Here is a 23,886-nt window from a genome sequence, read left to right on the forward strand (position 1 = left end):
ATGACAAACACCAAAATTAAAAACTTCATTCCATATAAAAATGTTCATTACAAAAATTTGTTACGCCTCAGCGGCTACAAAAAAAAGGGGAGGTTCCAACATCTCAGTGGTTGGCCTCAGCATCTTCACCTTCAGCATGCGGCGGCGGGTGTGCGCGGCTTGTTTGGTCAGACCCTCGGGCGGTGGGACTTGGAGTCTCTATGGTACCATCCGCCCGAGTATGAGCCGCTAGGAAACTAGCACGGGACACCTCCGACTGGGTAGGAGGAGGAGTCCGCTGGGAGTCATCCGCCGGGCGTGCGCCACTCTCTCCACTTCCCGAGCGAGCGTCTTCCGCTAGGACAGGGACCACATCCTTCGCCGGCGGGGCATTCTTAGCTGGTGGCACAGTAGGCTGGGACGCCTTCACAAAGTCAATAGCGCCCTTCTGCTTCAGCATCTCCACATTGGCTAGGGCCCCAGCCTTCGCCGCCTCAGTCATGGCCTTTTTATAATCCGCCGACTGTTTGAATGCCTCAACAGCGGCGGCCGCGGCGCTGCTCCCTTCAGCTTTCAAGCGGGCGACCTCACCCTCCAGCCTCTTCACCTCGGCTAGTCTGGCGGCAGACTCCCGCTGCAGGATGTCAATCTTCTTATCCTTAGCGGCCACCCGTTCCTGCAGCAAGGCCATGTCCTGCTCCAACTTGGAGACGCGTTCATTCCTCTCCAAGTCCCGCTTGATGGCCACCGCCAACTTGCCGCGGGCGTCTGCGGCGTCACAGTCCGCCTTTGTCAGGCGCCGTTCCACCTCCGCCAGCTCTCTCTGGAGACCCTGGACCTCCTCCCTGAGCTCCCGCTCAACCTGAGGCTACTTCGATGCCGCCAGGAACATTTCATGCAGCCCAGCTGACAATTGACCAAAGGCCGAGCTGAAGGGTGACTGGTCAATGACCGTCGGGCGCGAAATCCCCGCTAGGCCGCCAAACCCCAGCCGCTCGCAGAGGTGGTAGAGGAATTCCCGCTCACCGTCGATCATGAATTCTGCATAAGCGGCGAACGAGTCCAGGTCACTCGCGACCGCCTCTCTCTCCTCGACCACGGGCGTCTTGAGCGGAGCTTGCCGCGCCCTCTTCTGCTGGCGGGCCCCAATAGTTTCCACGTCGTCACCCTTTTCCTCATCAGGGGAGTCAATTTGCCGGCGCTTTCTCTGGAGCGCCCTTGTGCTCCCAGCAACGGGTCTCAACCCCTTCGCGGGCGGCTCCTCCCTTGCAGCAGTGATTGTCTCCGCCGGCTGCACCGTTCTCTCCTTATGAGAGCCGCGCCTGTTGGCAGGTGCCCTCTCCTTCTGCGGCGCGGCAGTAGCGGATCCCTTCCTCCCGCCATCCGCATTGGCCCCCGCCTGAACGACCGGCAGGCCGTCACCACCAAGGTGGGAGTGGTGCGGCATTGGTAGCACCACTGGAACCTCGGACAGGCTCAGCGCCAGTGTGTCGGGGTTCACGACCGTCTGCTGGGCCGCCAACCCTTCGGCATACATGGTCTCCAGGAAATTATCAATCTCGGCGCGGTCCATAGCCTTATCGAAAGCGTCGCGGCTCGCTTTGTTACCTGGCGGAGTTTCTAAAAAAAAAAAAAAAAAAAAATCCAGTCAGCCTGAGGCACTCTAATCGAAGGTACAGTGTGGTGGAGATTTCTTACCAACGGCGCGAGTCAGTCGTTGATCGACCAACAACTCCCAACCGGTAAGAAGGCGAAAATCCAACAAATTGCGATTCCTCCAGCAGCCTCTGATGCGTGCCACGCGACACTCTTCTTCAAGCGTCAGGTTATACCGCAATCCCCCTGCACAAACACTAATCGTTAGTAAAATTACAAGTCTACGCATATGAGAAACCGCCAGCTATGTTCAACGGAGACCGGTAAACAACCTCGGATATGTTGAAACTCCGACTTAATCCTAAACGTCGGCTCCCCCTCATTGGACCCAGCTTGGTACTCCCACCCCTCCGTGGCAACGCAGAAGGTCCCCCGCCAGTAGGACATGGAATCCCTTAGGTTCTCAATCAGCTTGGGCGCTCCCTGGCGGCGGCTCAAGTTCACCTGCCCTCTGCAACCTTGGCGCTTCACATACACCAGCTCGTAGAAATGAAGCACCTCCGCCACAGTAGGTCCCTCACAACGGGACAACCGCCATAGTGAGTTCAGCGCCAGCATTAACCGCCACATATTGGGGCAAATTTGCCCAAAAGCAAGGCCAAATTCGCACACCAAGATCTGAAGATTTGGCACCAACGGGAGTGTCACTCCATGGCGGAATATCGCCTCGTGCACGGCAGCAAACCCCTCTGGAAGAACCGATGCCTTCTCGTCCACTGTCGGCCGATGCAGCTTCACCGAACCTGGCAACCGGAACATCCGCTTCACCCGATTGACGGCGGCAACATTCATTCGCCCTCCTGCCTCGTCAACAAGGGTACCGTCCTGGAGGACCCACGCTGACTCAGCATCCTCCCCCGCCATCTCTCCCCCACCATCGGAGCCACTGGCAGCACTGTTACTTGCCAACCGCTCATCACGCCTATTTTTGGCAGTGGCGGCCTCCCCTGCCCTAGAACTCTCTGGACGCGAGGCACGACCCATAGCTACTTCCCAGGGTATGGTCTGTAGCGGCTTAACCTCTAGCGGTTCTGGCAGTGAGGTTCCTGCATGGGCAGACGGACGCAACGAGTCAATAAATATTCTATCCGCCACGCTGAATGACACGTCAGACCCGGAATCCTCACTGCTCGAAATCTCTACGATGTTAGCCATCCCAAACCCTAAAACCCAAATAAGTTAGCACAAACAAGATCTAGCCTATGCCTATATCAGTTATAACCAAGAACATCAAGAACAGTTTACCTAGAAAATGCCAAAACAAAAACAAACACACTTAATCCAGATTCAACCATCTAGCAAATCCCTAAACACCAACCCTCTGCCACACACCATAACCCACCCCCAAATCTCACTTCACACCTCGGAGAACACCAAAGAAGACAAGATAACACCCCAAAAACAGAAACAAACAAAAAAACCCAGCAACCAACAAATCCAATGAAACAGGGAAAGGAATCAAAACACCAACCTTAGTGACGAAACTCCGGTGTGATGGTGAGCAATAGTCTTCAGTGGGGAAAGTCTTCGTTTCTTCGGGAACGATATCTCCAAACTCCGGCAGCCTCTTTCTTCAGTCTCGGACGAACAAAGCGCGAGGACGACGGGTAAGAGTTTGAAGCAAAGTGTCAAATCTCGCTGAGTTCCCCCCCTTTTATGTCAACATCAACGCATTCTAAACCGTCTACTCAAAAACGACATCGCGCCCCAGCCGTACACGTGTCCCACGTCTCCACTTACTCTCCGGATTAATCGAGGCGTCGCCTCGGTTACGGAATCCATAATTACAAGCAATAATGGCGAGAAGACGGCCAGGCTTAGGAGACAAGCCTCCAGACGCTAACCCTCTAGGCGTTAGCCACGCACGTGTCGACCACCATCAGATGAAGCGTCTAATGGAAGTAACCACTTGGGAAGAAATCACCAACCGTCTGAAGTCTCCGCTGAGCGAAACCCTGCCAGCGAAACTTTTCCCTTGTTACCTTCCAAGTGACGAAGTCTCCGCTGAGCGAAACCCCGCCAGCAGAACTTCTCCCTTGTCACCTTCCAAGTGACGAAGTCTCCGCTGAGCGTAATTAACCCCGCCAGCGGAACTTCTCCCTAGTCACCTTCCAAGTGATGAAGTCTCCGCTGAGCGAAACCCCGCCAGCGGAACTTCTCCGTCGTCACCTTCCAAGTGACGAAGTCTCCGCTGAGCGAAACCCTGCCAGCGGAACTTCTCCCTCGTCACCTTCCAAGTGACGAAGTCTCCGCTGAGCGAAACCCCGCCAGCGGAACTTCTCCCTCGTCACCTTCCAAGTGACAAAGTCTCCGCTGAGCGAAACCCCGCCAGCAGAACTTCTCCCTTGTCATCCTGCAAGCGGGGCGGCTTCCGCTACACACCTCTAGCGGAACCCGCGAAACCCCGCCAGCGGAACTTCTCCCTTGTCACCTTCCAAGTGACGGAGTCTCCGCTGAGCGAAACCCCGCCAGCAGAACTTCTCCCTTGTCATCCTGCAAGCGGGGCGGTTTCCGCTACACACCTCTAGCGGAACCCCCTTTCCAGCTTGCCAGCTGCGTACTTTGTTCAGCGCAATATTGCTCAATAAAATACCGCCAAGCACGTCTACTAGACGCTGCTTCCTGCTATAGTCAGCGGGGGGATATCCGCCAGCGGCGGATCCCGAGGCCATACCTCACTCTGACAACGACCGCCACGCGGCGTTACGGTTAGACCGTCCCTACGGGACACGGGGACTTGTCAACAGTCTACGATGGCCCTGATCAGGCACGTTGACCCCCGTCACTTGGGTACTAAAGATTGGGCTCGCTACCCAACACCCTCTGCTCCGTGCAGCTCCCCCTCAACAAACAATTTGCTGACCATCCGGAGGTCCATCTTCGCCGGGGAGTGGGGGACTTCCTGGGGGGCCTGGCAGGGGCCCACCCGAAAGGGTATAAAGCGTTTGCTCAGTAAGTCCATGGTTGACAACGCACTGACGCTAATTATGCTATTGCAAGTCTAGCGGAAGATAACGCTCCAAACCGCTGAACAACTCCCCAACCAAGATTGCTCTCCTTGACTGGGGACTTGGGGGACTTGTACATACATGTACATTTGCAATCATAATTAGCTATAATGGGCTACGCTCATCGTACCGCCAGAGGTACTAATTCCCGCCAAAGGAATAGCATGCAGATACACAGCCAGGCGGGCAACAACCTGAGCCTCGGATCACCCCCAGATCACCGCTGACGCGCCGCCACGCGCCGTGCCAAGATAGCATCAGAAGCTCCCAGAGCTGGGGACTGAAGCACATCAGTCCCACATCAAAAACAAAGAGAAGATCAACCTCTTCCTCACCTATAAAAGGTTCTCTCCTCTCTCCTCATTAATTACGCATTTAATACTTACCTATTGTTACTTTGTCAACATAAATACATTGACTAACTTAGGCTTCGGAGAGTTGAAGACCGCCCAGCGTGGTCTCCCTCTGACGCCCTCTGTATTTTACTTGATAGGTACCGGAAACTTTGAGAACATCACAAGTATCGATCCGCCTATCGGATCAGCGTTAACAAAGGTTTGGCTACCGCTGAACTTTTAGACATTAACACCCATCTCTGCCAAGGCTCCGCTGGCCCAAACTTCCGCCACCACTTGCTCCGCTGAAAAAAAAAAAAAAAAAAAAAAAAAAAAAAAAAAAAAAAAAAAAAAAAACACCCAGCTTCATTGCCAGCGGTGATAGCTGCGCGCTAACAAGGCTAGCGACCCTTTCACCAGCAAGCGCGCCAGCAAGGCCGTCCGCTAGCGAGTCCTTCCGCCAGCAAGTCTTCCGCCGGCGAGTCTTCCGTCGGCGAGCCTTCCGCCAAGCCTTGCTGCACCTTCGGCAACTCCCCCAAGCCCCTATAACGCAGCTCTTGCTCCAGCAGCTATCACCGCTAGCACCAGCAGCAAGTCTCCGCTCATCTCCGAGTCCCCGCTGAGCACCAGAATTACTCTGGACACCCAGAGTTCTCTGAACAACGATGACCATCTCTCTTTCACCGAGCACTGGAAAATTTATCCACCAAATCAATTATGAGAGAGAAAGCGGACAAATCATTGCAGCAGCTCGTCATAATTGAAAAAGTTGAGTTTTCTGCTCTGACGTTTGGTTCATACACCTGTGGACACCACGTGCTTCGCACAACTACACCGTTTTTTTTTTTTTTGGTTAAAAAAAAAAAAAACGTTTCTCAACACAAATAGCATGGCTTATAATCCAAGGCCACCCATCAAATGCACGATGCCTACACCTGCCACCTTGCCTACACACTATGAATTCCATACACATTACGTGTGTAGCTGTAGCTCCTTATCTGTAGTTCATAATTGCTGAGCATTAAAAGTTACACCATGGCATGGTTAATCACACACGCATATGGCATGGTTAATCACACATGCATATCTCTCTTGGCTTCTCCTGCCAACAGCAAACATGTTTAATTCATAAACTGGCAAAATAATAGCTACACTCTATACTTCTGTGCAGACGCACTTGTCATGTTTTAAAACACACACATGGTTTGGTGTACTCTAATATAGTGCCACATACATGATATATATCCAACATCATACACAAAGGCTGCTAAGCCCATGCCTCTTATCAAAACCTGATAGGCATACACGTACAACACACATCCTTAATTCCCTTACATGATCTACTATATATCATTGAAATTGAGTGTTGTCTCCATCAACGTACCTCACATGGTTATTTAATATTGCTTGGTAATATTCATGTATTGTTTCAATCATTATCTCTAGCTCACTACTAGAATCTACATAGTAACTTGCTGTGAGTCTGTTACCATTGACAACTGCCAAGCATCAAAATTAATTTATACAACTTGTGGCCAATAATTTGGTCTATGAGCTAGCATTCAACTGACAGTGTATTCACTCATGCTTTAACACAATTGCACTTTGTGACCACACATGCTTACAAAGTCTACGTATGTATATGTCAATTAATTTCATTACCTATTTTTGAAATTTAACTTAGAGGTACATGGTCAACATGCTTCTCTCTTCATATATTGCTACGTATACACGTGTTATGCGGCTAGGTGACCGACTAATAGGCCATGCCAGTCAAAGCATGGTATATAGTGTGATGCATTATACATTGTATAGCACCATGCCACTTAGTGCACAGTATTAATACATTACCATTGCCCCCCGGTCAATGCACATATCAAGCATTTAATAGTTTCGCAAACTTACATGCTAATTGTTTACCTGGTAAATCCGATTATCCCTCTCAGCAACTTCCTCAAAATGGAACCAATATCTCGATGGTCGATTGATGCATTCCAAATAAAGTCTTATGATTGGATACCTCAATTAAAACCTCGTCCGGTCGGCTCCAGATAAGTCTTTATCTTACGCTCTTTCAATTTGAGCTATTGCCATGCCATGATTTCATAAAGTTTTGAGCATGCCTACAACATTTCGTAGATTTGGCAACACTTTCTAGGCCTTACGTGCTAGATATGCCATGCTTCACATATTGATCTCAATGATCTCTAAGCATGTTTACAAAATGCAAAAATATTATTGGCAACTTTACTACAAGTACATGCTACACACATACATGCTTAAATTCACTTTCATGTGACATTCATCTAGAAGCTTGTGACACTTACGACTTAATTAAACATGCTCGGATAAACGACTTGCTCCGGTTACGACTCGCTTGAGTATCGAGTATGGCTACGACTTGCGCTTGGGTCACGCTCCGCATGCTCGCACAGCGCCTAAACGCTCAACTACACCCAACTACACTCAACTTGCTCAACTACACCCAACTTGCTCGATCATGTCCAACATGCTTTACTTAAGCCCCAAGTTCACAAACGCTTCATACCATGTCACCGGGACTATTCCCACAATTTTCTTTGGACACCCATCACACTTGCCACTGTCTATTATGCATGTCACATGGCTTTAAGATCCACATAAATATCACTTGCTCATTTGTTGTTCGTACAAATAGCAAGATTTACATTTACACTGTAAATATTTGGTCTAGCCTTCGGGCACCATACTTTGTCAAACTCTCCCCACGGGAAAGAGACCTAAACGGGTCTAGGCTTCACGAGTCTATGGTCTACGAGCAATCGCCAAGCAGTATGGCAACGCCTCATACTGACAATGACCGCTACGCGGCATTACAGTCAAGCTTTTCTCCTCCGGGAAAGAGTAAAGGGACCGGTTAACACAGCCCACGGCAGCCATTGATTCGGCGGTTAACCCCCGACGCTTGGGTATCAAAGATTAGGTTCGCTACCTAGCACCTACTGCTTAAACGCAGCTCCCCTCATCAAACAATTTTCTGACCATACGAAGGTCTATAGCAAGGAGTCGGGGACTCCTTGGAGGGCCTAGCAGGGGCCCACCCGAAAGGACATAAGCGTTCGCTCCGACCAATTCTATATGGACGACGCACTGACACTAATTATGCTCGCAATACGGCGCAAAGCTACACTTTGGTATCAACCCCGCAAGAAAACCCTCCTTCACTGGGGACTTGTACATACAGCCCAGCATAATTAGCAACGTTAATGTTTACGCCTTAGGGCATCACATTCGAGCTTCCCGCACACGAGCTCTAACGCTCACGCCTCAGCGGCACCACCGAGCTTTCACGCTCATGCCTCAGCGGCACCCCCGAGCTCCGCGCTCACGCCTTCGCGACACCCCCGAGCTTCCGCTCACAAGCTTACCACTCACGCCTTCGCGGCACCCCCGAGCTTTCCGCTCATGCCTTCCCGACAACCATTTAGCTTCCCGCTCACGCCTTTGCGGCACCCCCGAGCTTCCCGCTCAGGCCTTCCCGGCAACCCCGAGCTTTCCGCTCATGCCTTCTCGGCACTCCCGAGCTCCCCTCTCACGAGCCTTCCGCTCATGCCTTCTCGGCATCCCCGAGCTTCCCCCTCACGAGCTCTCCTCTCATGCCTTCCCGGCACCCCCAAGCTTCCCGCTCACGCCTTCACGGCACCCCCGAGCTTCCCTCTCACACCTTCCCGGCACCACCCGAGCTTTTCGCTCACGCCTTCCCGGCACCCCCGAGCTTTCCGCTCATGCCTTCCCGGCACTCTCGAGCTCCCCGCTCACGAGCCTTCCCCTCATGCCTTCCCGACACCCCCGAGCTTCTCGCTCACGAGCTCTCTGCTCATGCCTTCCCGGCACCCCCGAGCTTCCCGCTCACTCCTTCACCGCACCCCTGAGTTTCCCGCTGACGCCTTCCCGGCATTATCGAGTTTTACACTCACATCCCCTCGACATAATACACATTAATGGAACATTGAATTCTTCTAACATTTGTCCTTTGCAACAAATCGAATTCTTTTCGCGTTCCATTAATACAAGCGACAACCAAACACAAGTGTTCGCGTATTCATCGTTCACGAATTACAAACGCTTGCCTTCATGGCACTTATGCAACTTACACCGACCGTAACCTCGTCAACTCGACCTCGTTCGTTCTCTTGCGAGCACCACGCACATCATATTCAATTCATACGCTTATTCGTAATATGTTCACACAACCATATGCGCTCTCGAGTCTATACGTCATAACCAATCGTACTTGGCGCCATCCACATGTATACATCAACATGTATCATGCACCTTGTAAATTCGTGTATGCCAATGCATATCAAAGCAATTCACATACGTTGCCCAATACAACAAGCATTCTACATATGCGCGTTTTTGTCTCATTGTGTAGGTTAAAAGAGTCCCTTCTTGCTTACGGAGTTCGGGGACTTGTAGGGGCTAGGCGCCTCTCGGTGATTACTTATGCTTGGTGACATCATGTTTATAACTCCCCAACCAACAAGCTACTCTTACTCGGGGACTTGTAGATACCTCTACTAGTGAGACTAGTTTGCTATCTCACCAAGCATAAGTAACACCCTCTTTGGGACACCCATAAACCATGGTGAGGCCCAACCGCTACTTACATCTTGTAGCCCTATGTTCAAGCTACTGATAGGAGCATTTTAATGTGGTATTTTAATAGTTAATTCCTCATATTTTGCTTAGTTAATTCCTTAACGAATCGTTTTTTAACTCAATTTCTAAAAGCGTTGTGCTTTTACTAAAAACCACTTCTTACTAAAAGCGTTGTGCTTTTATTTGTCAAAGCACTTAACAAAATTATAAGAATAAGGACCCCATTTGAAAATTAAACCTGTAAATTTTCTGTCTCAACAGGGACCTAACTCCCTTGCTATAGAAAAGCTCATTGAGGATTCTTATTTGATCTGGAGTGGGAGTCCACCTGGTACTGCTCCGACTGCAAAGCATGTTAGCACTACTCCCAGCTGCTCTATTGCTTCCTCCATCCTCGGTTGGTTGCTGGGTTTGTGGTTCCATTACTGAAGATCTGAGAGGAAAAAAAATTGAAGATCTGAGAGGGAAAAACTAAAGATCTGAGAGAGAGAACTGAAGATCTGAGAAAGAACTGAAGATCTGAGAGAGAAAAACTGAAGATCTGAGAGAGAAAAACTGAAGATCTAAGAGAGAACTGAAGATCTGAGAGAGAAAGACTGAAGCTTTGAGAGAGAATGACTGAAGCTCTGAGAGAAGTTTTTGGCGTGAACAGTCTCATCTCCAGAATGCACTTATTTAAGGAACAAAGCATGCAATCTCCACCGTTGGATGGACAATGAAGAGTCAAACCAGCGTCAGAAAAGAAGATTAAAGTTGCCCTAAAACACGGACTTTTGGCGCGTGGGGAGCGCGTGGGGGAACCAAACGGATCTCGAGGAGTTGTGACAGACAAACTCCAGCCGAAAGCTGCCGTAAATCACGGAAAAGAAAAGTCACAGCTTTGGTGGATCCTATGGGCCGAATTGCTGAAACAGCTTTAGTGGATCCGTGGTACAAACCTTTCATGGGCCGGATTGCTGAAACAGGGAAGCTGCCAAGTAATAACACGGCTCCCAGAGCCCACAAGAAGGCCCAAGTGGCCCATAATGAAGATGGCGCCAAATCCACAAGAGAAGCCCAACTAGGTGTGTCCACCGGATCCTTTATGAAGACAAACTGCCAAGCCCACAAGACAAACTGCCAAGCCCACAAGACAAACCGTCAAGCCCACAAGACAAACCGCCAAGCCCAAAAAAAAGAAGCCCAATCACGTGTGTCCACTGGATCCTGTTAGAAGAAAGCGCCAAGCCCACAAGAAGGCCCATAATAAAGAAGAAGACGCTGTGGAGGAGCCATCAACGGAGATTTGCTTTCTTGAACTCTTCCCTTTTCTTTTATTTTCGTAAATTTTTCTTTGTTTTAGGATTTCCTGCGTTAACTCTTATGCCATGCTTGATTGATGCTTTGTATGCTTTATACTTGTTTATACATTGAGGACAATGCATGATTTAAGTGTGGGGGAAGGGTTAACTTTTCACTTTGTTTATAGGAGATAGTTTTGTGGTTATAAAAAAAAAAAAAATCAGAAAATAAAAAAAAAAATCAGAAAATTAAAAAAAAAAAAAAATTCGTTAACTTTGTTTTAGGTTTTATATTCATGTTTCGGTTTTTGTTTATCTTTGGTCTTTATTTCGTTGGTTTTATAGAATCTTTTTGTTTGTTTGAGTCTTAGGATGCCCTTTCAACTGTCTAGGATGAGCTTATATCTCTGAAATTATGGCTAAGAGAGGATCACAATATCGAGATGATTTTAAATGGTATTCTTTGGTTAATTGAGATATATGAAAAACATGTGCATGAGTAGTGGATATGGATTTCGTGACCTTGGTACAGAATATGAGCATGTTAAGATGAGTTTTGATTCACAAAAGCCCATGTGAGATATTTGAGCTCATGTCCCTTTTTCTTGGAGTGATAATGAAAAATATATTTTTATTTTCTTAGCGATGTTTTGATGATCTCATTATTCTTCATTTGATTGATTGATTGCCATAGATTAAGTTTAATGGACTAGAGAATGTTAGAATTCACTCTTATGCTCGTTAAGACTTTTATCAATACATGTCCCTGATTCTGGAAAGGATAAAGGCATCTTAGGAATTACCATCATTGCCAAATATGCCATGTGTCCCTAATTATGTGCACAAGTTGTACACACCTTAGATAAACCCCTTTGAGCCTACATGTATAAGCCTTTCTTTCATCACCCACATAATCTTCACCATGTGAACCTTAGTATAGTTTTGACTCTACCCTTGTCCTTAGGGCCTAGTAGAGCTTAATTTTGTGATGTATTTTGTGAAGGATGATGAGAAATAAGTGTGGGGGTGGATTTGTCCAAAAGGAAAAAAAAATTGGACATGATTCTTTGTTTGTGAATTAGGAGTTTTTGTATGTTGAAGGCCCAAAATCATAATATGAGGTCTTTGTTCTTTTTCACAATGATGCAAGGAGTTGAAAATGACTGTTGGCCTAACAAAATGACATATGGCCCTTAAAATGGAGACATAAGGTGAATTGTAAATGCTCTGCTAGGTTTTTAGGACACTTTGTGAAAATCCTTATCCCTTTGTTTCTTAAAACCTTGAGCCTTGGCCCCATTACAACCCTTTATAAGACCTTTTTGATCCTTAAGATGGGATAGCCTTTGATCGGTGAAGATGAGTTATAAGAGTTGAACCTATGGCTTGGGTCCATTCGTGCAAGTAGTTGATATATTTCATGAGATCTTTTGAAAAAAAAAAAAATTAATTATATTCACAAAGAGCCTTTCGTTTCTAATATATGTGAGCTATTTGATTGCCTCAAAATATTTTCTCTCACATATAATTGAGTGGTTATAAGCTTTTAAGCATTGCCTTGATCTAAGAGAAGAAAGAGTGGATATACCTTGTGAGGATATGAATCATACTTATCTGAAACATGTTGAGCTCCACCCCATCACCATTGTTACAACCAAGTCCTACTTGTGTATGTGTGGATTATGTGTTTTAATTAACTCTCGAATGCCTAAACATTGATTCTCGGTTGAGTGCTAATCTTGATGTTGTGAAAGAAAGAGATTTCTGAGACAAAAATGTTGAAGGACAATAGAGTCTTTGTATGTCATAACGTTTGAGTCTTTCTTTCTTTAAAATTTCGTTGAGTCTTAGTTGTGTTTGTGTTTTGATTTTGCTAAGGGACTAGCAAAAGCTAAGTGTGGGGGAATTTGATAGGAGCATTTTAATGTGGTATTTTAATAGTTAATTCCTCATATTTTGCTTAGTTAATTCCTTAACGAATCGTTTTTTTAACTCAATTTCTATTTTTTAGGTACATTGGAGTAGATGATGATGAAATAAGTGTTAGGTCCATAAACTGATGGAGAAAAATGGAAATGCACTAAAAATGTCAACTTTACACATTTTCCTACTCCGGCTAGGAGAAACCTAGCCAAGCAAGGAAGAAGGAGCGACCACCTGACCAAATGAACTTCAAATGAGCTGAAACCTTCCAGATCCATTCTAGACATCCTAAGAAACATTTCTTATGAAGAGTGTAAGAGCCAAATAGAAGTGGAAGGCCTTCAAACAGTCAACCCAATTTTCTGCAGAAGTAAAATTGGAAAACTGGACCTGTAAGGAGTCCAGCAGCGATTCCGGCCCAAAGACATGGAAAAAAGTTCTGAAAATTTTACAGCATGATCTACACTCATGGTGGATCATTTCATATGAAGAATTCATGGGAAAAATCTGAAGTTTTGGTAGAGAATTAATTGAAGGAAAAATGAGCAAAAAGTGTCTCAAACCTAACAAATTCCATTAAGTGTTTAAGTATTCAAACCTAACAAATTCCGTTAGTGTTTAAATATTCAAACCTAACAAATTCCATTAATGTTTAAATGCTCAAACCTAACCCATCATCATTTGTTTAAAGCCAAATAGTTTTGCTTGGTAGCCTATAAATAGAGGCTACAACAAAGAAGAAAAACACATTCCTTAATCCATTTCATCTTCTTTGTCTCTCCATTTCCTTTCCATTTTTCTCTCCATTCTCTAGTTTCAAGTTTCTGCATTTTCAAGCAAAGAGAAGAAGAGAAGAAGAAGCCATGACGCCTCCTAGCCGTCATCATTCACCTTGTGCCGTGATAGTGAAGTCTTGCTTTCAAGATTCAAGATCAACGTCTCAAGCTTCATCATCCACTCCCTTCACGGTGTAATTCTATCTTTTTCCTTGTAACTTCTTTTGGTTTTCTTTGTTTGAATTTGTAGAACTATGAATTTTAGTTAACAAATAATGTTAAGGGCAAAGTTTAAAGCCCGTCTCTATGTTTGGATAAAAGTTGTGATTTCTTTGTGTTGATTTTTATGTTGCTTATGTGAGATTGCTTAATTGATTTTGGATTATAGAAAACTTTTATATGTATGTGTTCTTTGGCGGCGAACTTAGGATACATGCATGTAATTGAAGCTAGATTTAAGTAGTAAAGGCTTTGGACAAAAGTTGAAATCAATTAAGGAGGATTGCAAATAGGTGAACTTATTCATAACTAGGTTGTGCACTTTGGTTGACATTCTTTCTTTGTTCTTCATGCATTGAATGTGTTCTTGATTAGCTAGCTTTTTAGACTATGATTGCATGTTCAATAGGATTGATTTAGGTGCTTTCACTTAGATTAATTATTCAAGGAAAGTAAAATATGGGAAATCGTTTGCTTACTAACGTTTCACATGGTCAACTTATTTCTCATGACATAGATAATCAACTATAGGAATTGTAATTGGATTTCATTCATCTGATTGTGGTTTTGATCTTTGTTCCTTGCATTCCACCCTTGTATATGTGTTTTTACATTTTATTTATTTTAATTTTTGATTTTAAAAATCTTAATCCCCCCTTTTTACATTAACTTGTATATATTTCTATTCTTTGTTTTATTTTTGTACATAATACTTTTTACTTTATTATTTTAATTCTTTATTTATTTTTGCAATTACAGGTGTACCATCAATCCCCGGCTAGAACGATCCCTACTTATTCTATACTAACAACTATATTTTGCAGGGTTAAATTGCGCGCTTGCTTTTAGCGTATCAATTTTTGGAGCCGTTGCCGGGGATTGACACGTGCTACTTCTAGCGTATCAGCTACACTACGGTATCCGGAAGTGGCAAATCCGTCGCCGGGAAGCCACCTTTCCGGCCTTGCCAAGTTGCCTCCATAATAGGCCTTTCTAGACTAGAATAGTGATTTTAGTCATCCCACATCTAAGAAAATGTAAAGGAGATGACTTCCTTCACCTATAAAAGGAATGCCTCCTCCCACAACTCACATCATCCCATTACATCTCTTGTAATCCCTTTGGGCCGCAAGGCCCAAACACACTAGTTAAGCTTTCAAGTGGACGTAGTTTCCTGCTAAGGCGGGAGACGAACCACTATACTTCTTGTGTTGTTCTCTCTCTCTCTCTCTCTCTCTCTCTCTCTCTCTCTTTTACGTTAATTAGACCCCTCGGTCACTTACATTAACATGTGGGTTATGCAGAGTTTCAGAAAGGCTACAGATGTTATGACCCATTCACCAACACATTACATATATCTCTTGATGTCTCATTCCGTGAATCTGAGCCATATTACTCAGAGGGAGCTTCTCAGTCTTCCATTCAGCGGGAGAGAGGTTGTGAAGGGAATCCTCGTTCTATTGGTGATTTTTGATGTTTTTAAAGACTTGAAAATTTTGGAGGAACTATTTGAAAGCAGAAATTCTGAAACAGCCAAAAACAATCGATCGTTTGAATCTAACAATTTGAACGTAATGATCGCTCGTGTGGACAAAATGCTCGATCGTTCAGCCCTAGCGATCGATCGCTTTCTGAGGCAAAAGCAAACGATCGATCGCTTGACCCTAGCGATCGATCGCTTTAATAGGTAGAAATTTCCAATAGCCAAACGATCGATCGTTTCATGAGACGACTTTTTTGGATAGTTTGGATCAAAATCAAGACGTATCTGAAGCTTACACACAAGATATTCCCCCTTCTAAATCACTAACTAAAGATCCCACTCAGAATGATCCACCTCAGGTACCCCTAAACTGTAATTAGTCTTCTGGGCTAGAAAGTGATGAACCTAGGAAATCACAAAGGGAAATCCTAAGAAACAATATGAACCAGATATCAAAGCCAAAGCTAAATACCCTATAGCTAACTTTATGTCTAACCATAGGATTTCCGGGTCACATGCACTTGTTGTTGATCAATTATCTACTGTATCTATTCCTAGTAACGTGCATGATGCATTGACGGATCCAAAATGGACAAAGGCGATGAATGAATAATTGGAAGCTCTTCAGAGGAATGCAACATGGGAGCTAGTACTTATGCCAGTTGGAAAGAATCGAAGATTGTAGAATGTAGTTGGGTGTTTACTATGAAGCTTAATACCGATGGAACTATTGATAGATACAAGGCAAGGTTGGTTGCCAAGGGATATACACAACGCTATGGGATTGATTATGATGAGACTTTTGTACCTGTGGCAAAGATCAATACTGTCTGGATTCTAATCTCACTTGCAGCAAACAAAGATTGGCCCTTGCACCAGTTTGATGTGAAGAATGAGTTTCTTAATGAGAATTTGGAGGAAGAAGTGTACATGGATGTGCCCCCAGGTGTTAAGAATGACCCAAGTGACGTTGGCAAGGTGTGTAAATTGAAGAAGTCTTTGTATGCCCTGAAGCAGTCTCCAAGAGCTTGGTTTGGAAGATTTTCAAAGACCATGAGAGCCTTTGGATACCATTAGAGCAATTTTGACCATACCTTGTTTATCAAACGCAAGAATGGTAAGATTACAGCTCTTATTGTGTATGTTGATGACATGATTGTTATAGGGGATGATCCAAAAGAGATGAATGAATTGCAAAAGTATATGTCAAAGGAGTTTGAAATGAAGGATCTAGGACAACTGAAGTATTTGCTAGGTATTGAAGTTGCTAGGTCTAAGAAGGGGATTTCACTTTCACAGAGGAAGTATGTCCTTGATTTACTTGCTGAAACGGGGATGTTGGACTGCAGACCAATCGAGACAACCGTTGAGATGAATCACAGACTTGTTATTTATCTTGATCAAGTTCCAACTGATAAAGGAATGTATCAACGTCTTGTAGGAAGGTTGATTAGCCAGTTTATCACATACTAGACCTGATATTGCTTATGCTATGAGTGTTGTTAGCCAGTTTATGCATTGTCCTAGTGAAGAGCATATGGATGCAGTCTTTTGTATTTTGAGGTACTTAAAGATGGTGCCTGGTAAAGGGTTACTGTTTGAGAATCTGTGCATCAACTTGAGAGGGAGTGTAGAATCACTATAAATCTGTATGTAATTAGGATTATGATATCCTGTAATTATGAAAAGATTGTTTCCTATTAGAGTTAGATTACTCCTTTGTACTTGTATATATACCCCATTGTGGGACGAATAGAATCATTGAATTAACCCTGAATTGAAGTATTATTTTCTAGTCTAGAGACATGATCCAAGTGGTGGAGCTGATATATTTTTGCTGTTCTGATAGTTATAATCATAGTTGTCTCTTACCAAAAGAAAAAAGGAAAAAAACCCACAGTTTAGTTCAGTTATAATCGATTTGAGTAACTCGTGAACCAAACTAAATTGATTCTCAATCCTGATAATACATTTGAGTTTTAATTTTTCTTAGATAAAAAACCAAACGAAACCAAAACCTGAATACATTCGAATGGTTTTTTTGCACACCCGTAGACCGTAGTGTGTAAACGGTAAACTCATCCTCTTTCTATAGCAAAACTGTACCTTTTCGGTTTTTCTACCTGTTAGTCAGTTTCGGGTTTAGCTAATTTTCACTGTTTCCCTTCGTCAACTCTTATCTTAAGGAGAGACCAGTTCTGAGTTCCTCACCCAAATCTAATATCTACTTGGCTTGGCTTGGCTGTGAAGAAGCTCTATGGAGTAGTCGACTAGAGGTACGGTCTGATAGCCCATCATCATTTCCATGAAGAAGACTGTGAGAGGTATGCTTGTGCTCCATGCTCATTCATCTTCCATCTTCTGTGAAGTTTACTAGTTTCGTAGCGAATCTCATCTCCTCTCCTGAATGGCTTACGCTTCCTGGCGCATCTTTCATTTAACAATGACATCTCTTTTGGCCTTTCATTCTGGCCAACAAAGCCGTCGAGTGGCCACGCACGCCAAGTGTTCGATGAAATGTCTCACAAATCTTTGTGAGGAAAATTACAATCGAGCATTTGACATTTAACACGGTTGAGTACGCTGAGATGATGAATTATTTTTAGATTCGACAGAGAAATTAAGGACCACTTTGTTTTCCGAAAGAGATAGAGTCAGTATTTTCTTGGTGAGAGAGACAGAGAAATTAAGGACCACCTTGTTCCGAAAGAGATAGAGTCAGTATTTTCTTGGTGGGAGAGGAGAATTTTGTTTTGTTTTTTTTTATTTATTGAAGAGGAGTCCTTCTGTACGCAAGATCATCAATAAAACATTGAGGTTGTAGTAGATATGTCATGTACTTGGTAACTTGGGAATGGAAATTGGTTACGCTTTCTTGCTTGTAAGTATTTGAGCTCCGAAAAAGTCAAGTTCTAGAAACATGAATCAGACAAAGAAATCTAGTCAGGTATTACATAGACGCCAGAAAATTTCAAGAATATCCGAGGAGATGCTTGACTGCCCTTTCACCATTAATATACACCAAAGTCATTGTCTTGCAGCGTGTTTTGATTAGCTACTAGCTAAAAGAATGTGGTCATTGCAGTGAGGATGACAAGATATGGTTGATGTTTACCCTGATCATTACGGTTGGACTTTAAGGCTTGTTCACACCGTGCTTGACTGTAGGCTTTATCGCTTCTCAGGATATTTCTGGGAATATTGTGCAGGTTTTAACTTTGTAGTAAGAACAGATAGTTGAGAATACAGCAACTCTTGGCTGGTATTATATTGTTCTTTTATCTCAATGGTAAACTTAGCATAATCTTTAGAGTCCACCTCTCTTGTGAATATCAGAAGAGATACTGTTTAAATAGACTTTAATCGCAGGGTGATTGGCATGTGTATATGCACATTGTTGATTACCGGGTGAGGTAGAAGTTTTAAGCGTTAATATGAGCCATACATAGACTCTTTGCTGGTAAATTTTTTACTCATTTATCTTTCTGGTAAACTTCTCACGCACAAAGAATCAACTGCTCTTTTAAATTCATATTAATCTTGTGCATTCATATAGTGTTTTAGACTTTTGAACCCAAAATTCCATATACTTGCCAGTGATGGTTCATATGTTGTTGTTTTCATTTACTTATTGTTTCAATTCTTTTACTGTATAGCCCGGATTTTCTGGTGCAATTGAAAGCAGTTATAAGTGTAATTTTCATATCATAGTTTAATTTTTTAATATATACCAGATGAACAAACAACATTATCTTTTGGTGACCAAGTCGCCGAAAACTCTGAATCACTATTAACTATTTATTTTGTAGTCATTTTTTTTACTCGTAACTTCTTGGTGAAGCTATTGAGACGCCAGTTCCTAAAATTGTTGCGTATGCTAAAAGGCTACACAGAGGACTTCTTACCTCTATATAAACAAAATCACCAGAATACTTGAAGTCCCTTTGGACTTCACAGTAACCTAGTGAGTGAATGTCAGAAAGTGCAGTCAGCTTTCTACTGAACAAGATTTCTCCTTTTCTCGCAAATGGAGTTCAACTCTGGAGAGGGGTTGGAGAAGAACTCATTTACCTAAATGGGGAGTTGGAGCACATGAGGGCCTTTCTGAAGAATGCAGACGCAATGGAAGAAAGTGATGAAGAACTCAAAGTATGGGTTAAGCAGATACGAGATGTTGCTCATGATGCAGAAGATGTTATAGATGAATTTACACTCCTCCAAACACATAACAATCATGTGCACCAACTATATTGTACTTTAGACTTGCTTTCTTGCTGTGTTAAGAACCTGAAAGCTTATTATCGGGTTGCCAAGGAGTTACAGAGCATCAACACCCGAATCAAAGAGATCTTTGCTGTGCATAAAAGACTTCTTCCTAAACTTAATGCTGCTGCAAACGGCTCCATTTTTACCAGTTCAGGTAATACTTCACTGCCCTGTAGCTTTGTATACTTAAAGAGGTGATTTCAACCCTAAATTGATATTGCTACAGGCAGCTTGATTAAAAGTGATTTTGTTTGTGTTATTTGTTTAAGATACTCTAGATAAAATTTTCTCGTCCTATTTAAAGTTCATCTGTGCTGTAGATGGAATTTCGATATTCCCATTTATGTATTGCCCCCATGCTATTTTATCCACTCATCTGATATAATGATAGCATCTCTAGTTAGACTTGCTGAAGCAGACCACGTGAGTAAATTGGATGACATCAACTAATTGTAGATAGCCCGGTTAGAAAGGTGCCGGAGGACAGGTTAACTTCAACCTTATTATAGTTTGTCATCTTAGGTTTTTAAGAGCACAACATGAAAAGTATATTGTCTGGATCTGGATAGAAAATGGTTTAGTTACTCAGATTCCTTTTTCTCGGTCATGAAACATATGAAACTCTTCTCGTTATACTAAAAGACAGATATTCAAAGTGCTAGGTTAGTATACTAGTCTTTCCCCCCACCTTTCTTTCTTCATTACTTGATTTCCAACAGGTAGCACATGGCATGATCGGCGAGAGGATGCTCTTCTTTTAGACAATACTGATGTTGTGGGCATAGACGAGCCTAAAAACCTACTGGTCAGCTGGCTGGTCAAGGGTGACTCTGGACGTGAAGTAGTTCCAGTGACAGGAATGGGTGGTATGGGGAAAACCACCTTGGTGAAGAAAGTCTATGATGATGTGGAAGTGAAGAAACGTTTCAAACCCCGTGCGTGGATCACAGTTTCTCAGTCTTTTGAAGCACAGGATCTCCTTAAAGACATCATTCGCAAACTCTATTCAGAATTTGGGAGGGCTGTTCCAGAAGGTGTAGATGGCATGAACAACAATAAATTGAAAGAGAGAATCAAAAACTTGCTGCAAAAAAGGAGGTACCTGATTGTTCTTGATGATGTCTGGCACACCAACGTATGGGAGACTGTCAAATATGCTTTTCCTAATGGGAAGCTTGGCAGCAGAGTCATGATCACTACACGTAAATCTGATGTAGCATCCACCTCTTGCTCAGAATCCGAAGGTCATATCCATGAGGTGAAACCCTTGCCTGCAAAGGAGTCTTGGAGTCTGTTCAGTAGGAAGGCATTTCGGGGGAAGTCATGCCCTTCTTATTTGGAATCATTCTGTAAAGATATCCTAAAAAAGTGTGAGGGTTTGCCCCTTGCAATTGTGGCAATAAGTGGTGTTTTGGCAACAAAAGACTGCCGCAGAATAGATGAGTGGGATTTGATTTGCCGTAGTCTTGGAGCTGAAATTCATGGCAATGATAAACTTGACGATTTGAAGAAAGTCCTTTCTCTCAGTATTAATGATTTGCCCTGTAATCTGAAGGCATGTTTTTTGTGCTTGAGCGTCTTTCCAGAGGGCCATCTGATTAAGCATATGAAAATCATTCGCTTATGGATAGCAGAAAAATTTATTGAAGCTAGAGAAGGAAGAACATTGGAGGAAGTAGCTGAGGACTACCTCAAGGAGCTGTTGAACAGAAGTTTGATGCTTGTGGGAGACACAACAAGTGATGGAAGGGTCAAAACTTACCGCATCCATGACCTTTTGCGAGAGATTATTGTCTCAAAATCAAGGGATCAAAACTTTGCAGCCATAATGAAGGAGCACAACACAATCTGGCCTGATAGAGTTCGACGCTTGTCAATACATAATGTATTGCAAACTGTACAACAAAGCAGGTCATTTCCTCAACTTCGTTCCTTGTTTATGTTTGGGGTGGTTTCAAAGTCATCCATGCATAAAAATCTTTCCAATGGCTTTAGGTTGCTTAGGGTGTTAGATATAGAAGCTGCACCTATAAAGACATTTCCAAGAGAAATCATGGACCTGTTTTATTTAAGTTATCTAAGCTTGAGGAACACTCAGGTGAAAGTCATTCCCAGAAGCATAGGGAATCTGCAGAACCTGGAGACATTGGATCTTAAAAAGACTTATGTCTCTGAGTTGCCTGTTGAGATATTAAAGCTCCAAAAACTTCGCCACCTCCTGGTTTATCATCTTAAGATTGAATCTTATCCACACTTTTATTCCAAGTTTGGCTTTAAGGTCCTCTCAAGTATAGGAGATCTTCTGTCCCTGCAAAAGCTCTGTTTTATTGAGGCAAATCAAGGTTGTGGAATGACAATCAGGGAGTTAGCTAAGCTCAAGCAACTTACGAGGTTGGGAATTATAAAATTGAGAAAAGAAGATGGATTAGCTTTGTGCTTATCGCTCGAAAGTTTGACCAAGCTGCGTTCATTTTCTGTAAATTCTGCAGGAGAGAATGAGATAATTGATCTCCTACACCTGTCTTCCCCTCCTCCGTTTCTTGAACGACTATACCTGACAGGACGTTTGGAAGAGTTACCAAGTTGGATACCTTCACTGCATAGCTTGGTTAAGTTATTATTGAAGTGGAGTCAATTAAAGGATGACCCGATGGTACTTCTTCAAGATTTGCCGAATCTTGTTCATCTTGAATTGCTTCATACTTGTGATAGTGACATGTTGTCATTTAAGGGTGGGGGATTTAAAAAGCTTAAGGTTTTGGGTCTTGACAAATTTCACAAGCTCAGTTGTGTGAAGGTGGAGAAGGGAGCAATGCCATGCCTTGAAAGGCTGACAATCCAACGATGCAAGTTGTTGAAGAGGGTACCATCAGGAGTTGAAAACCTTACCAAACTAAAATCACTTCAGTTCTTTGACATGCCGTATGAATTAATCTCAAAACTGCGGCCAGATGGGGAAGGTGAGGATTATGGAGAAGTAGCACATATCCCGGAAGTTTATTCTGCCTACTGGAGAGATGGTGGTTGGGATGTCTATCCAATTGAGAGTTTCAAGGAGATAGAAAATAGTCCCTCACCAGCTGGTACTGTTAGGAGAAGCCATGAACTTCGTCCTCTATGGAAGGTTTAGATCTGATACAGGTCAGATTGTATATATGCCTGTAAATTTCATTGTAACTAAGTTAATGAAAATGTGTAGATTGTTGCATTTGCACTATGTGCAGATGACTGTAAATACCCATAATAGGTAACCTACTGAAGAATAAGGTGTAGTATTTGTTCACCATTTACTCTTCTTTGTATATAGAAATAGTTGTAAAGACAAAGTGTACATAATATATACAGAAACAATTCTATCAAGTTATCATTATCATTTACATGGTCCAAAAAATGATTGTGCAAACTGAAGATTCATCACTTCAAATTACTGCACAGTTTGCTCAACTGTTGTCCAGCGCAATTGTTCTTTTATATATTATCTTTTAACTCCTCTGGAGTAATTCTTTCTTATTGCTGGTATGCCATGTACTACCTAGTAAAGATCCCTTGAGCTTTGCTACATAGGTGGATCAGAGTTCAGGATTCTTTTTATTTCTATGGGCGTGGTAACTGATTGATCGGTTGCCTTTTTAAACATTGAATTTATTATCTTCTTAGAGAATTGCAGTTGCTTCTCTGTATTTTGTATGGATGATACTTAATACGGTTAGGGGTTATTGGGATTTACTTGAATTTTTGAAAGTCCAGAATTCAGGCCATTTTTTTTTATCCCAAAAGCTTATTTGATTGATATGTGAGGCAGAATTTCCTTGGAGGACTGTATTCCATAACTGATGATTTACATGCTTGCTGATATTTCCCCAGACTTTTGTGATTCTTGTGCATTGGATGACAGGCTGAAGGGTGCTTTTGAAGAAAACATTCAAGAGTCAACATACTTGCCGGAGCCTACTGGTGCTAGGATTTGTGAAGAGAGTTTTTCAAGAAAATTCTATTGCAAGCATCACTCTTCTGACTGGTCGTATAATTGTTTTATATTATTTGTCAATTGAAGTCTGCAAGTTAAGTTTCCAACCTTTGTTTTAACTTTTAAGGTCTCTCTCAATATTATTGTTACTCCTCATCCCTGCTGAATTTTGTCTCACAGGTTCTCCTCAGTACTAATCTAACCGGAAAAAAAATTTGAGAGTAAAACGAAGTTGTTTGAGGTTGTTTTTTTATTTATTTTTCTGTGTTAGAGAGGTGACTCCATGTAAAAAGAAGAATACTTTGGAAAATAAAAATGCTTATTAATTACAAACTTTTTGTTGTAGTATATTA

At 43.2% G+C, this 23,886-nt stretch overlaps 1 protein-coding gene across 1 annotated transcript; it reads left to right on the forward strand.

The window, feature by feature from the left end:
* Positions 1–17,238: 17,238 nt before the first annotated feature.
* Positions 17,239–22,943, forward strand: LOC133743987 (disease resistance protein RPM1-like). Its single transcript, XM_062172087.1, has 2 exons — positions 17,239–19,720; positions 20,286–22,943. Exons 1-2 carry the CDS (start codon positions 19,273–19,275, stop codon positions 22,694–22,696), a joined length of 2,859 nt encoding a protein of 952 aa, XP_062028071.1. The 5' UTR covers positions 17,239–19,272; the 3' UTR covers positions 22,697–22,943.
* The last annotated feature ends 943 nt before the right edge of the window (positions 22,944–23,886 follow it).

The sequence above is a fragment of the Rosa rugosa genome, chromosome 4, assembly GCF_958449725.1.
Source record: "Rosa rugosa chromosome 4, drRosRugo1.1, whole genome shotgun sequence".
NCBI lineage: Eukaryota > Viridiplantae > Streptophyta > Magnoliopsida > Rosales > Rosaceae > Rosa > Rosa rugosa.

Excerpts from the sequence above, each read along its gene's own strand:
- LOC133743987 (XM_062172087.1), top strand. The coding sequence starts at position 19,273 with ATGTCAGAAAGTGCAGTCAGCTTTCTACTGAACAAGATTTCTCCTTTT. Across the intron at positions 19,721-20,285 it reads CTCCATTTTTACCAGTTCAG|GTAGCACATGGCATGATCGG; the intron begins GTAATACTTCAC and ends GATTTCCAACAG.